Source organism: Pelophylax lessonae, assembly GCF_965119305.1.
Source record: "Pelophylax lessonae genome assembly, chromosome: 1".
Classification (NCBI taxonomy): domain Eukaryota; kingdom Metazoa; phylum Chordata; class Amphibia; order Anura; family Ranidae; genus Pelophylax; species Pelophylax lessonae.
Genome location: NC_138768.1, coordinates 694,288,060 through 694,303,886, shown reverse-complemented (window position 1 = coordinate 694,303,886; position 15,827 = coordinate 694,288,060). Strand labels below are relative to the sequence as shown.

General features: G+C 42.4%; 1 protein-coding gene across 3 annotated transcripts in view; it reads left to right on the top strand.

Moving 5' to 3' along the window:
• SH3RF1 (SH3 domain containing ring finger 1) overlaps window positions 1-15,827 on the top strand; it is a 261,467-nt gene that overhangs the window by 229,510 nt on the left and 16,130 nt on the right. For all 3 annotated transcript variants that reach the window (XM_082243144.1, XM_082243142.1, XM_082243143.1), the window contains 3 exons: window positions 2,171-2,341; window positions 4,153-4,424; window positions 13,476-13,822. In XM_082243144.1, coding sequence (XP_082099270.1) covers window positions 2,171-2,341; window positions 4,153-4,424; window positions 13,476-13,822 — 790 coding nt within the window. The remainder of the gene's footprint in view (window positions 1-2,170; window positions 2,342-4,152; window positions 4,425-13,475; window positions 13,823-15,827) is intronic.

Genomic DNA, 15,827 nt, shown 5'->3' with positions numbered 1-15,827 from the left:
TTGCCTGAAGCTCAAAAAAGTTCTATAGCTTTTTGTTGTTACATAGTTAGTCAGGTTGAAAAAAGACACAAGTCCATTTGGCTCAACCAATAAAAACAAAAAAAACAGTAAAGAAAACCCAATCATACAATCCCATATACAAAATCCTATACCCGCAGTTGATCCAGAGGAAGGCGAAAAATGCCCAGCAAAGCATTATCCAATTTGCTACAGCAGGGGAAAATAATTCCTTCCCGATCCCCCGAGAGGCAATCGGATATTCCCTGGATCAACTTTACCTATAAATATTAGTACCCATTTATATTATGTACACCTAGGAAAGAATCCAGGCCTTTTTTAAAGCAATCTAGTGAGCTGGAGGGAGTCTATTCCACATTTTAACAGCTCTTACGGTGAAGAAACCTTTCCGTATTTGAAGACGAAATCTGTTTTCCGCTAGTCCAAAAGAGTGCCCCCTTGCCCTCTGTGTTGACCTTAAAATTAAAAACTCAACACCACATTTACTATATGGACCCCTTATGTATTTATACATGTTGATCATATCCCCCCCCCCCCTTTAATCTCCTCTTCTCAAGAGAGAATAAGTTCAGTTCCTCTCATTTTTCCTCATAGCTGAGCTCCCCCATGCCTTTTATCAGTTTGGTTGCCCTTCTCTGCACTTTCTCCAGTTCCCCGATATCCTTTTTGAGAACTGGTGCCCAAAACTGAACTGCATGTTCCAGATGAGGTTTTACTAATGATTTGTACAGGAGCAAAATTATATCTCTCTCTCTCTCTGGAATCCATGCCTCTGTTAATACAAGAAAAGACTTTGCTTGCTTTGGAAACCGCAGCTTGGCATTGCATGCTATTATTAAGCTTAGGATCTACCAGAACACCCAGATCCTTCTCCGCTATGGATTCGTCCAGTTCTGCTCCCCCTAGTATGTATATGCATGCATATTCTTAGCCCCCAAGTGCATACCTTTACATTTATAAACAATAAACCTCATTTGCCACAAAGTTGCCCAATGAAACAGCTCGAATTGGGTAGATTGGTGTGTTTCTAAAGCGTTTTGTTCCATAGAAATGCATTGAAATGCTTAAAGCGGAGTTCTGGGCACAGAAACATTTTTTCAGTGAACATACCCCCGGGACAGTCAGGGCTAGTACATTCCACAATGGCTAGCCTCTGATCTGTCCCCGTTCGCACTTACCTGCAAGAAGAAATACTCACTTCCAACACTGTGAAAATTTCTTCCACAGTGTTGCCATCTCTGTTGTGGGCAGCTGAAGCCAGCGCGATCCTCTTCTGCGTCCTCCTCCGCGTCTTCTTCTCCCAGAATGCGCCTTCACCGGCCCCTCTCGTCACTTCCGGTGCGGCGCCGCATTCCTACACAGCTTCTGGGCATGCCCAGAAGCTGTTTAGCAGGGAATGCGGCATCACCCCGGAAGTGACGAGCAGGGCCGGTGCCGTCGCATTGATTCCTGGGAGCGATGACGTTCAGCTCCCAGGAATCAATGCAAACCGGAAGTGACGGCGCGGGCCGCGGCCACAGAGGGAGGAAGTGAAAAAAGGTGAGTATTTCTTTCTACAATTACGAGGTAAGTAAAAAAAAAAAAAAATAACCCTAACTATCCAATTCCTTTACAGGGGAAGCAAAGCAAGCGGATGGGCACAAAATCGATTAGGTCGATTTTGTGCCCGGAACTCCGCTTTAAGCGTTTTTCAACATTAATTGATTTAATATTGGGTTACCCCTTAAATACACACCATGGCCATTATATGACCAATTAAACTTATTTTGGTGTCAGTCTCAGTCAGTTATTAGCTACTTTGTACTGTCACATGATGCTTAGAGGTTGGTAGGGGGTGGAGACAAGTGGTGACTCAGAAAGGGGGAGTTCCTATTGTGTAAGAAAAAAAAGCCCTGTCCCTAAAGTATGTTTACACCAGCTTTGGATTACGTTTGGTTAATGTTGAAAGAAAACACTGATTCATTTTCACTGCACATGTCAGACCTATGAAGTAATAGTTGCTTTAGACAGATAATAACTAAAAGCCATCAGGAAGTTTTGTGAGCTTATTACTACAATGCTTATACTATGAGATGACTTACTATCAAGCATATCATGACCATGACTTGGTGGAGTTAAGCACTTGGTAACAAGTCTTTATTTTTTTTCTCAGGTATGTTGCCATATACCCTTATTTCCCACGTAAAGAGGATGAACTGGAGCTACGGAAAGGTGAAATGTTTTTGGTATTTGAACGCTGTCAGGATGGCTGGTTTAAAGGAACTTCCATGCATACCAGTAAGATCGGTGTGTTCCCAGGGAACTATGTTGCACCAGTCACCAGGTGAGATAAAAATCTCCTACACTATACAGAACTATGGACTTTGTTCCATAACAGAAATAAATCTTTAAAGAACTCTGCAACACCTCAATCTCATGTTAGCACAGTGTACAGTTTGTATTGTAATTCTTAGACAATGCATTCACCTAATTTGCTGAGTTAAAGGAAAGGAAAATTGTAATTTATCTTTCTCCGCACTGAGTGTGTGGAGGAAACCATGTTTTTTCAGAAACTTTGCAGGTGTATTTATTACTGAATAGATTTTTGTCCCATATAAAGAATTAATGTTTGAAGTTATGTATTTGTTGATGAACATCGGATAACATCTCTTACATATTTCATATGTATGAATAGCCAACACTTTCTGCGTCTAGTTTTGGATGGAGTAGGGAAGGTAAAAAACCCATCCGTTTATTTTTTGCTGTCTGTATCCTGTTAAGTATTCCCTTCACTTCCTGTCCCATTGACACATTCCCTTCTGAGTGAAGGTTGTCACCAAAACAAGAGGTGAAAGTAATTGTTTCTGTGTCCTGGTGATAGCTGTTTAAAGAGGAAGTAAACCCTCCTCTACAACTTGTACCTATAGGCAAGCCTATGATAAGGATTACCTATAGGTACTGTAAATATCTCCTAAACATGTACCGTTTGGGAGATATTTACCTTACATGTCGCCAGTGACGTCACTGGCGCATGCGCTCTGAAGGAACGGCCGATCGTGCCGTTCCTTCAGAGCCCCGTGCCGTGACTGTCGGCTCCCGCGCGCGTGCGCGGGAGTGACGTCACCGCGGCTCCGGCCAATCAGATGGCCGGATGCCGCGATCCCGGAAGACGGGCGACTAGACATGTCGCCCGTCATAGAGGTGAGTGAGCGGCACGGCGGGGGCTCGTTCTGAGGTAAGTATTGCATAATGAGCTAATATGCGATGCATACTAGCTCATTATGTCTTTCTTTTGCAGGGTGTAAAAAAAAAAAAAAAAAACTCAAACGAGTTTACAACCTCTTTAAGAGGGAATCTCCCTAACTTTTGAGAGATTTCTTCTTTCTTCCTCTTGTATCTCTAGGACAGGAAGTAAAGAAGAATCTCCCTAATAGGACAGAAACCGAAAAAAAAAAAAAAAACCAGATCAGTTTTAAGCCTTGATTTTGGCAATTCATACATTTTAGACCCTATTCACACCTGCACAATTCCGGGAATGCGCATCGCACTTGCGGTGCCATTAATTATTAACACCTCAGCAGCTAGGGAATGTTCATTTTGTCATGCGACAAAATGTGCCACACTCACCACCCTAAAAGGTGTGGGAGATTCTGTGTCTTTGTGTTGTGTGCAGGGCAGCCCATTCAAGTGACTGGGCTACCCTATGCTGTGGTGTGAATAATGCGTCAAAAAAACATATGTTAGAGAGGCACAGAGGTGTGGATGGGGCCTTAAAATATTTGTAAAGGATTTGGTTTTTCTTTGATAACAAACATGTCATACTGACCTGCTCTGTGCAATGGTTTTGCACAGAGCAACACTGATCCTCTTCTTCTTAGGTCCCCCGCCGGGGCTCTGGTCCCCTGCCCCTTGCTGAGTGTCCCCATAGCTAACCACTTGTTATGTGGCACTCGTGCATGCTTGCGTCTCACTGGCTGTGATCGACAGCAGCAGGTGCCAATGGCTCCTGCTGCTGCATCTCAGCCAATCGGTAGATTCAAGTCTGTTCTGTAAAAAAAAGTTTTTAGAAAATTAAAGTTGCCATGTGGCAGTTCAGGTAACAAATTGTTTATTGGTCCATTGCTATTTGTTAAGCAACTGTTTTGTGCTTCACAGGGCTTTAACAACTGGGACACAGCCCAAGGTTGTCATGGCAACAGCAGGTGGAGCCACACAGATGGTGAACATGGTAGCACCATGTTCAAGTGCAGTTCCTTGCCAGAAGATACAAGGAAATGGACAAGATTTTAGCAAAACTGTTAATATCAATGGCGTCTCTACAACAGTCATTCCAGGTACCCATATCCAGACCAGCCCTCAAGCTAAGGTTCTGATGCATATGAGTGGCCAAATGACAGTGAACCAAGCCCGGAATGCTGTCAGGACAGGTAACGATAAAAGGCAATAGCTCTAAACATTTATGTCTCATAAAAAAATAATCATGTCTTAGTACGTGATAATTATATATTCTCTTAAGGTCTCATTTACATGGGCACTGAGGCTCATACAGTGTCAATAAGGTGTTTTACGCATCTGGAGCAGCGTGCAGGCAGCCTATGTTAGTGAATGGAGGCACAGCGCTTATGCGGATACATCCACACATTTAAGTTTGATTGAAAGGTCCCTTTCTCACTGGCGGACTCCGCCACCTCAGCAGGGAATCTCTCCGCTGATCCCTGCTGTGCAGGCGGATGACAGGTCTGTGTGGACACATGTCCGCTGACATCTGCAGCTCCATGGAGATGATCCTGAAAAACTTACTGGTGGACCCATTTAGTCCACCAGTGTGAAAGGGGCCGTACACTTCTTCCGATGAACACAGACAGTTTGCGGCCCCCTGCACACCTGTCAAACTCAGGTGTGTAGCTATGTCTGTAAAGTTGCTGTGTCTCCTTTTACTAACATAGGCTGCCTGCACGCAGCTCCCGGTGGCTTGAGACGCGAAAACAAAAACCTCATTAATGCTGTATAGGCTCAGTGCCCATGTGAATGAGGCCTAAGACTTGTCACTTTACACGAGATGCTAGCAGGTTTCACTCTTGTTAAAAGCTTGCAGAACCTGCCATCAGCTTGTTTTAAGTGATAACCACCATTCCCATTACAATCTAAGTTTAACATCTCCAAACAGAAATGGAAAGGCGTATTTATGGCTTCAAAAAGCATTTTGAAGCTTGCTGGAAGTTCTTTAATTGCTTTTTAAAGACTGCCCTACAATAAATCTCTTGTATGCAAGGTCTGACCGTAGCCCACAGCTAGGCTGCCTTACCACCACTCACCCACCAGACAGTCTTTACACAGAGTTTTTCCCAGTCTGCCAGCATATTAGGCTGTTGGGAATCTGCCCAGTTACTTGTATGAATCGGTTACCAGAGCAGAGTACTGTATGCTTTTTATGAAAAAATAAAAATACAGAGAATTTTTACTTGTTATAGAATTTTTCTTTATACGATTTGATTTGCCAATAAACAGTGTTGCTCAGAAAAATGTATGACAATGATGTTGTATTAACATAATGGCAGATGCATAAGCAGAAGAAGATGTACACATAAAATTGTTTGTTAACCACTATAAGATGCATGGTTGTATCTTGCAAACATTCATTCTTACTCTTATTTGCACTCTGTGTAACAGCACATTGTCATCCAAAATCTGCCTACTTGGCAGAAGGACACCTGCTGACAATAGTGATCCTAGCATAACTGGTGTGTTCGTAGTTACACCAGACAGTATATCAAGCCATAGACATTCTAAGTATAATACATTTTGCTGTGCACAGACATTAGACAGCATTCAGGATTGCAGTAGCCTTATGAGCTTTTCTAGCTCTGTGGCCACATCCTACCTTGGTCGCTCCAGCATTTAGATTTAAAGGATAAGTTCACCTTTCGTAACCTTACATATTACACCCATATTCAGGGTGTAACATGTTGGGACTGAAAAGACCCCCGCACAACCCCCCTGATTCCCTGATCTGACAGCTAGCGGGGATCGCACGCATCACCCATTCACAGTGTTCTGTAAATGGAAAACTACAAGGTCCAGCAGTCTTCGTGGTTGTGGGCTTGTAGTTTTCAATGAACTACCACGGGGCTGTAGAGAGCCGTAGAAGTTCATTCCCTCTTCCTGTCAGATTGTATCTGCTTGCCCATAGGGTTACACAGATACACTAGGGACACAGATACCTGCATGGCACCAGTGATCTGCTGAGCACTGGTGCCATGCTTTAGAGGCCCCAAAAACCAAAAATAATGCACGCTTTTTTACCGGCAAAAAAATGTGCATTTATTATTTTTGTCTAAAGGTTAACTTATCGTTTAAGCTTTGAGGAGAGAGAAGAAGAGCGGACCAGGCACTGCTGGCACAAAGGAAACGGTAGCCATTGGACAAGGCTGTTTGTTAATGGTGGTACCACTCAGTTTCAACAGACATGAGAATGTTGCCAGATCTGCCCCAAAACTAGCAGATCAGGTAACACTCATTATGTATAGGCACTTTAAGATTGGAGAGGTCTCGGAATGATGAACAGGGAGCATCTGCCCCCCTTCTGTGGCGCTAGAAATTGCAGCTGTTTTCTGAGAATCCTCAGAATTGCCGTTACCACCTATAGATCAGCAGTGTTTCCAACCATCAGTATTCTTACTGACAGCCAGTAAAAAGTGGGCAATTTTTCTCCTATATCAGGAAAAGGTTGCCAGGTAAAATTCTGGTTGTGGCACTTGGACCATCCAAGTGCCTGCTACAGTGTGTTTGGGCACCGCCGGGGGAGGTGGGGGGGGGGGGGTGTTGCAGGTCTGCCGGAGGTGGTGCCTGAGTTGTCATGTGATGTCATGGTGCAAGGGAGCTAAGCAGGGTGGACAGGGCCTCGTGTGCGAGTCTGTGGGATGGAAGCAAGGCAAGCTGGGTGCTATTTGGACTGGAGTGGAAAGAGACTGTCAGTGTGACACAGGAAGGGGGCATGTCATGTTGGTGAGGTGTCATCATCATCTGTGCTGTTTCACACTGCTGTCAGTGTCACTGTGAGATTTAATGTGTATGTGTCTGCCCATTCTAGTTTTCTGTCCCTGAGCTACTTACTAGATTGAAAATAAAATAAATATGTTTTTTGCCTTAACATCTACCCTAAATCACATTGCTAATTGCATATAGTACTTGTTTGTAGCCTAAATACTGAAATTTGCACTTAAAATCGTAATTCTGTAACTTTTGGAAATGCCAGTAAAAACTTGGCTGTGCCAGTAAATTTTGGGTGTCCTGTCAGTAAATTTCAATCTGGTAGGGTGGCAACACTGTAGATCAACCAGGTGATAAAGAGCTTTCCAGCAAGTTTTGGTGATTTTTTTTTTAAGTAATAACAAGTGATTCCTGCGTGTTTAAAGTGCTAATTATGATCAGCTCAGGAATTGTGACCTTCCTCTATCAGTGGTTTTGAAAGCATTGCAGCCACTACATACCACAATTTTCCAGCTGTGGTTTCCTTAGGGTTTTAGTGACTCACTAAGTAGCAAAAGTAAAGATGACAGCCCAAGAACATGCACTTTCAAAAACAACTTGGCAGTGGTATGTTACATATTTGTGACTTGACAGGTTCCTCCTTCATACTCCTTGCTGACTGTAAGCCAAAGCTTACAGCTGGAAATATATTTGACACTGCTTAATATCAAGTTCAGCCATTGCTAATAGGCTTTATATACTAATAAGATAAGGTAAACTGTACATGAACACTTATGTGTGGGCCTTTTACTGTTGCATTTCTAATTTTGATTTCCCTATTGGTTTGTATTTATTTTGTGCCTATAACGGAGTGCAGGGTAGTCTGTGGCAGTACGTGGCCGTTGAACTGTGATGTAAACACTAGAAAATGAATGGTCAAATGACATAATCATATCGTCATTCCCTGGCTAGTTTTCCTTTTTGTGTGGAAATTGAGAAGTCTCTTTATGGTCATTGGTAGAAACTTCAAAGCAATTTAGAGAAATGCATTACCCAAAGTGAAATTGTCAAATCTGTTTTACTGCTCGAAAGGGAGCTTTAGAGGACTAAAAGAATTTCATTTATAGCCAGATACTATACATCTGTTCCTGTGAATTTAATTCACAGAACTCTTTATTAAACTTCATAGTACAAATTGATGAAATGGTAAAAATATATAATTTTAGTTCTTGAAATTCTTCATGAGTTCAGACTAAGGGTGTTCCCAATATCAGGTTTTACTCTACCGCTGAATGTTGAATATTTGAATAGTTGTTCAACCGAATGGGAGAATAAAGCCGGTGAAGAGAAGCAATAAAACAAAGCTACGAAAACATTGTTATTTTCTCATATGGTCATTTAAATTTATAGGGCTCACTTTCTATACCCAAATCAGCCTGAAATGTGGACCGTAATAATAAAAGGGAAAACAAACACAGTCATTTCTGGTTCGGCCTGTAAAAATAAGTGTAATTAGATTAGGCAGCTGTTGTTGGGATCGTTCAGTATAAGCTGAATGCGGGGACTTTTAAAGCTCCAAAGCTAGTATTACCTTGTGCAGTGTACATCAGATATAGAGTATAAATGAAAACTTGGATTAGAAATGACATACTAAAATAACACTGAAGTATTGTTCATGCAGACTTCCATTATTTTCTGCACTGCTGTCTTGGCTCCAAGAAAAAGGAAATGTGCAAAGTGAAGTATCCTGTTAGAATTCATTTTTTATTAATTTGTTTCCTGTGGTTTATCGTGCTTTATATATTTGCATTATTGACTTCTGGTAAGTACAGTAATATGGGTACTGCCCCCAGCCTTCCATTGTGGTTATTTGAAAGACTGCTTGGGTCCTTCTGTCTAATCACATTGCCCATGGGTCTCCTGCAGTGACACTGTAAAATAAGAGTGGCTTGTGCACCCACTGACTTCAGTTTTTACAAAGGGGAAGCAGTCGAGGGAAGGAAATATCAGGAAATTAAAGTATAGTAAAAACTTGGATTGCAAGCATAATTCATTCCGGAAACATGCTTGTAATGCACAGCACTCTTATATCAAAGCAAATTTCTCCATAAGAAATAATGTAAACTCAGATAATCCATTCCACAACCATTTATTCATAAGTCTTTCAGTTTATAGTCCATATAAAAAGATTATAGCAATGTGATCGGTTGTGTCATCATAAAATGTCCATCCACAAATGTCAGCCTCCACGAGGGGATTAGAAGCACAATCCAGCAGGAGCTGCAGAGTATAAAAGAGAAGAAAGGGGCCTCCAAGTGTAGCGATATGGTTACATTTAATGATGGTTCAACATTTAGCAACTCACATGGTTGATCATTAAATGAGGCACATCTAAGTATGCAGACATCCAGGGTAACCCTGTCCACATAGACCAGGGATATGCAAACTGTGGCCCTACAGATGTTGCAGAACTACAAGTCCCATGAGGCATAACAAGACTCTGACAGCCACAAACATGACACCCAAAGGCAGAGGCATGATGGGACTTGTAGTTTTGCAACAGCTGGAGGGCCACAGTTTGCATATCCCTGACATAGGTCATCCTCCTCACCTCCGGCTCTCACCGCTTTTAGTCTGCAATCATGACTGGAAAGACTACCCTGCAGTAGAGCGATCTGAAAGCGAGGCTTGAAGTGCTCATGGAGCGCAGTGTGGAAGAGATGACGTCGAGGGCGGTGGGGAGAATGGTCTATGTGGACAGCTTTACCCCGGATACCTGTACACTTAGATGTGCCTGTTTTAATCATGAACCATGTGAGTTTCTAAATGTTGTACCTTCATTAAATGTAACCATATTGCTACACTTAGAGACGCCTCTCTTCTCTTTTATACTTGTGACATGACGCTACTTGTATATGAAGACATCGCTTGTTGATCAAGTAAAATTTGATTAAAAAAAACGTAGCTTGTCTTGCAAAACCCTCTCAAACCAAGTTACTCTCAATCCAAGGTTTTACTGTATAACTAAAGGCAAAACTTTTTTTTTTTTTTTTTTGGATGGAGTGAAGAGGCATTAGAATGCCTGTCGGTTTTTTTGTTGTCTGTGCCCCTGTTAAAGAGGTTGTAAACCCACTCTAATAACTTGTACCTATAGGTAAGCTTTATTAAAAGCTTACCTATAGGTACTGTAAATATCTCCTAAACTTGCACAGTTTAGGAGATATCTACTTTTAATGCAGCCGATTACGTCATCGGCGCATGCGCTCTGAAGGAACAGCCACTTGTGCCGTTCCTTCAGAGCCCTGTGCCATGAACGGCGGCTTCCGCGCGCATGCACGGGAGCGCACTTCCGCCCAATCAGATGGCCAGAGGACGCGATCCATGAAGCAGGATGGCAGAACATGTCGGCCGTCCTGTTGCTGAGCGGGCGGCACTGCAGGGGCTTTGTTCTAAGGTAAGTATTTCATAATGCGCTAGTATGCGATGCATACTAGCTCATTATGCCTTTTTCTTACAGGGTTTTTTTAAGTGGGTTTACTTCCTCTTTAAGGAGATTCACCCTCTCCATGTGTACTGCTTACCATTATCATTGAAAGTGAAAGTAAACGAAAATCTAAAGTTTTGGGTTGTCTCCAGAAAAGTAATAGAGGGAAAATCTTCCAATGGGGACTAGTTCTGGTGACCTGGGGGTTCCCAAGGAATTGTCTTAAATTACAGGGATTACCTCTCACTTCCTGTTTGGCTATGGGACAGAAAGTGAATGAAAATCTCCTCAATGGTACAGATGGTGAAAACAAAAATCCGACAGAGGTTATGACTAGAGATGGGCTCAGGCATGTTCGGGATCCTAGTCCCAAACCACCTGCCTGATCCCGCCAGAAAGACACTGCACACTGCTAATCACAGGCATTGAGACATTTCCCTCTCTGTGCAGCTGTGCCTGTGATTAGCTTTGTGCAGTGTCAGCATCCTGACGCCTTCGGGCAGGTGGGTTGGGACTAGGACTTTACATGCACATAAACTTTGAAGGCATCCCAGTCTTAGTCTGCAGGGTTCAGTATTGAGTTGGCCCACTCTTTGCAGCTATAACAGCTTCAACTCTTCTGGGAAAGCTGTCTACAAGGTTTAGGAGTGTGTATGTTTATGGGAATGTTTGACCATTCTTCCAGAAGCGCATTTGTGAGGTCAGGCACAGATGTGGGCAAGAAGGCCTGGCTCACAGTCTGTGCTATAATTCATCCGAAAGGTATTCTATTGGTTTATGGTCTGGGCTCTGTGCAGGCCAGTCAAGGTCCTATACCCCAAACTCGCTCATCCATGTCTTTATGGACCTTGCTCCAAGTTTGGGGTGGATAACTTGACTGGCCTGCACAGAGTCCTGACCTCAACTTGATAGAACACCCTTGGGATGAATTGGAGAGAAAACTGCGAGCCAGGCCTTCTAGTCCACATCAGTGCCTGACCTCACAATTGCGTTTTGGGAAGAATGGTCCAACATTCCCATAGACACATTCCTAAACCTTGTAGACAGCCTTCCCAAAGAGTTGAAGCTTTTATCACTGCAAAGGGTGGGCCAACTCAATATTGAACCCTACAGACTAAGACTGGGATGCCATTAAAGTTCATACGCGTGTAAAGTCCTAGTCCCAACTAGGGCTGAACGATAGTCGATGTGATATATCATATTGCCGAAGACACAATATTTACCATTAGGTAGGGAGGCAGGGAGAAGTCGGGACTCGGGGGGGAGGAGGAGGACTCACAGTGCTGGCAGCTGTCCCACACGTTCAGCGGTGAGCAGCGCGCCGAGAGCAGCTGCACAGCTAACCAATCATGCGTGCCTGCACACCTGATTGGTTCCCTGTGCCGCTACTCACGTGATTGGTTCGCTGTGCCGCGCTCACTGCTCGGTCAAGAGAACTAGCTCCAGGGCGGCAGAGGCAACGTGTGGGACAGATGTCATGTCGGGCTGTGTTTTTCTACCTCCTACCACAACTGTGAGTCCCGACTCTGCCTAATCAGTCTTCTGCATTCCACCCAGAGAAATATCGCGATATATATAGTTGAAAACGAAATATCGCAATGTTTTTTTATTCCCAATATCGTGCAGCCCTAGTCCCAACCCACCTGTCCGATCCAGTCAAGAAGCCCACACTGCACAAAGTTAATCACAGGCACAGCTGCACAGACTAGGAAACGTCTTGATGCATGTGATTAGCAGTGTGCAGTGTTTTCCTGGTGGGATCGGGCAGATGGGTTGGGACTAGGATCCCGAACACACACGTACGTGTAAAGGCACGCGTCCCAATACATTTGGTAATATAGTGTATATGTAAAGGATTCAAAGCACACAACTCACTCTAACTTTAGCCCTAAAAAAACATTATCTGTAGCTTTAGTGAGTTAACCTGTAATGAAGTATGTCCCAAGTCATGGGGACAGCTGAATCCTGTAGAAATCTTTACTGCAGGGATGCCCTGTTCTCTTTACTGCAGGGATGCCCTGTTCTCTTTACTGCAGGGATGGCCCGTCCTCTTCTTGGCTTTTAATATCTGACTCTGTGTGGGTTATTAGCTTCAGGTCTTCCATGAAGCTGTGAAAAGGTTACCAAAGAAGACACCCCCTCTTTGGGCAAGTATCAACATATACTGCCTGTCCAGTTTTGTTCATGTTAATACAATTTATTAGGTCAAAATACAGTTTCTAGTAGTCACTGTGGCTCCTTGACCGTTTTTCTACCCGAGAGATCCAATAAAGTAAATAAATAGTTTATATTTTTTCTGTCCGCCATCAGCTCTGAAATAAGAATGTGTTACTAGTTCCACTGTAGAATGGTAAACTGGCCAAAGTTAGTAGAGGTCAGTTGGATGTGCAGACACATTCCAAACATCCTTTAAGAACTGTTCCGGCCAATATATCCCTAAACATAAACTCAATGGTTTTCAGGCCAAAGGAGATGAGCAGAGCAAGCGTTCAGCATGCTCCTCATGTTATCAAAGGAAAACAATGATCGGATAAGTGTTTTCTTACGGTTCTTTCCTAACTGTGCATACAAAGATCTCGCATACATTTATTTTTGCGCTCCCTAAAATTTGGACCTTTCTCCCAAATTAGGTTTGTCTCCAACGTAGAAATAAGACAATTGAAGAAAAACAAAAATACAGGATATGCTGTTGTTAAATTCCTCCTTTTACTTAGAGTGGAAGTAGCCAAATTGGCTACCATAAAGTGAGATATTACCATAGGAAATAGTAAGTCTATGAATGAGACAAAAATGGCTCTTCCTATAAATATACAAAAAAAAACATAAATGCAAATTATTTAAAAATTAAGATTTTTGTTTCGATAACCTTCTATGTAATAAATACTGAGGGTTGAAAGTTGGCATGCTTTAAATAACAAAAAAAATATTATTTGAAAATCCATTCATGTTTAATAATTCTAATATGTATGCGTAATGTCCATTAACTGAATGGTGCTCATCAACTTTTTTTTCTCTGTTTTCCCAGCCGCTGCCCATAATCAGGAGCGACCGACAGCTGCAGTTACTCCCATCCAGGCTCAGAATGCCTCTTCCCTTATCCAAGGACCATCTGGCAATGCCCACCAAGGCTCTCCTGCCCAACAATTGCAGCCACAGCTTTCAAGTTCAGCTGCATACATCAATGCTGCCATGAATCTCAACAGATCAAATGTGCCAATGCCTGCCAACTGTAGCAGCAGCAGCGGGACCTCTGTGGAGGCAGATGGCAGTTGGAAATGTGGCTCTGCAGCCACTGGAAGCTCTTCATCTCCTGATAGTGTTTCAGCACCTTCAAGTTCTTCTGCTGCTAATAAGCAAGACAAGGACAGCAAGGTAATTTTAAAAACTGATAGCACCCTTAGGTGTTAACTTATAAAGAAATTATGCAAAGGAATTCACCCAGTGAAAGTGCATGTGCATTTGTTGTGTGTGAAAAAAAGGAATTTTATCAGGCTATTTCCTGTGCTGGTCAAATGTTTTCCATTGATTGGCATATTTGGCTACTAGATGACGCTAAGTATAATAGGATTTTCCTATTCCCGAATGTCCTAGACCTAAAGAATACATAAATGTTGGGGAATTGTTGAGAGAGTAGTTTATTTAAAGGAAGACTCCACTTTGTACTCTTACCATAATTCCACATTTTCAAAAGCAACTTTATTGTAGGATTTTGGTAATTTGCATGATTCATCCTGGGTTTTCTTAAATTCAGGCTTATTAAACTATGAAAGAAGCTGTGTAGACTTTAGTACCCATAATCACAACACATACTTGACTGAAATAAGCTGAATTCTAATTGGTTCCTGTGGGTTTTCTTCACTATGCCCTTTGCACTTTACTCCTTACATTACTTAATAATGAAAGGCTAAGTTCATCTTTTGTAGAAAAAAAATGTGCATTGTTTTTTTTACACAGAAGCCTGCAAGTGGATCACAAATGTGGTGTCAGGCCCTTGCACACTCTTTCTCCAGCTTTCTGACTATACCCCTGTATGGGCTTTCAGTTGGAGAACTGGAGGAAGTGTCAATAAACGGTGTTTGCTGATCAGCGCACTTGTCCATTAAGAACTACAAGTTTATCTGCTACGATGTGAGACGGAACTTGTAGTTTGTTCATTCAGAGAGCTCTGTGAATGAATGAAAGGAATGTGCGAGAGGAGCCACAAACAGCTGTGCCACTTTTAAACTGGACAATAGCTGTGGGGGAGAGGTGTGGGGTCTTATGGGGGTGGGTGTTTTAGGTACGTTACACCCTAAATATGGTTGAAAATGTTCATAAAGGTGGGCTTAGCCTTTAAGGTAAGTACATTTTCAAAGGTAATACTGCCTGTGTCTTGTTAGAGCCTTAGTCTAGCCATTTTTTGTTGCTTTGGAAAGAAAACAGAAGTCAGGGGTTTTTTTTTTGGAATTTCATTCACTTTCTGTTCCCAATGACAATATGTGGGAAATGTTCCCAATCAGACAGCGGGGACATAAATGGCAATAAACAGTTAGGTTATAACTGTCTCTACTTAATCGAAACAAATTGGCTGGAGTTGGGCTTTTGGTCCCATAATGCTTTGCTTTAGCAATTGTAAACTCTAAAATGCTCAGTAACATTTAAAGCTTATTTAAAATTCAGAACTTTTATTTCTCTTTCATTCCAGGGAACTACTGGGTTATATTGCCTCCTCCAGGAGTAGGGCTAGGCAGAACAAAAAACACTAGGCTACACCAATGGGCTATCGTCAGCTGGTATATACCCCCCCCCCCCCCTCTAGGTATTCAGTTTAGTGTCAAGCAGTATTAGAAGTATCAAAAACTCCTTAGAGGGGTGGGTGCTGTGTCCGTCAATGAAATAAATTTTACGGTAAGTACAAAAATCCCATTTTCTCTTTCGTTCATCGACGGACACAACACCTACACTCATAACATACAAAACGAAACCAACTATATTAGAATTGTGAAGGATACATTATAAAAGTCCCATATATAGAACTCCACCACTGTGTACAAATCAGTGACGGTTCGTAAAATATTCTTCTGGTGTATTTAGTGCCCACCACCTCCGGATAAAGTGCCTGCTCACCTCCAATATCTGACCCCACTACAGAGTCACAATAGCCTTGGTGTACTCCCACTCTAGATGATACTGAAGGGCTCCTCCTGCTCTCGTCTAAGTGACACTACTTCACTTCTTTCCTCATTCGCGATCATCCATGACATTTGACATAGAATAAAATGGAAAGACCATAGTGTGCTCTGCTTCAAAACATTTAATAAAGCAAAAAATGAGATTAAAAACACTCACAGGGATATATGAAAATCATACATAGAATCGGCTCACCACGCTCATATAA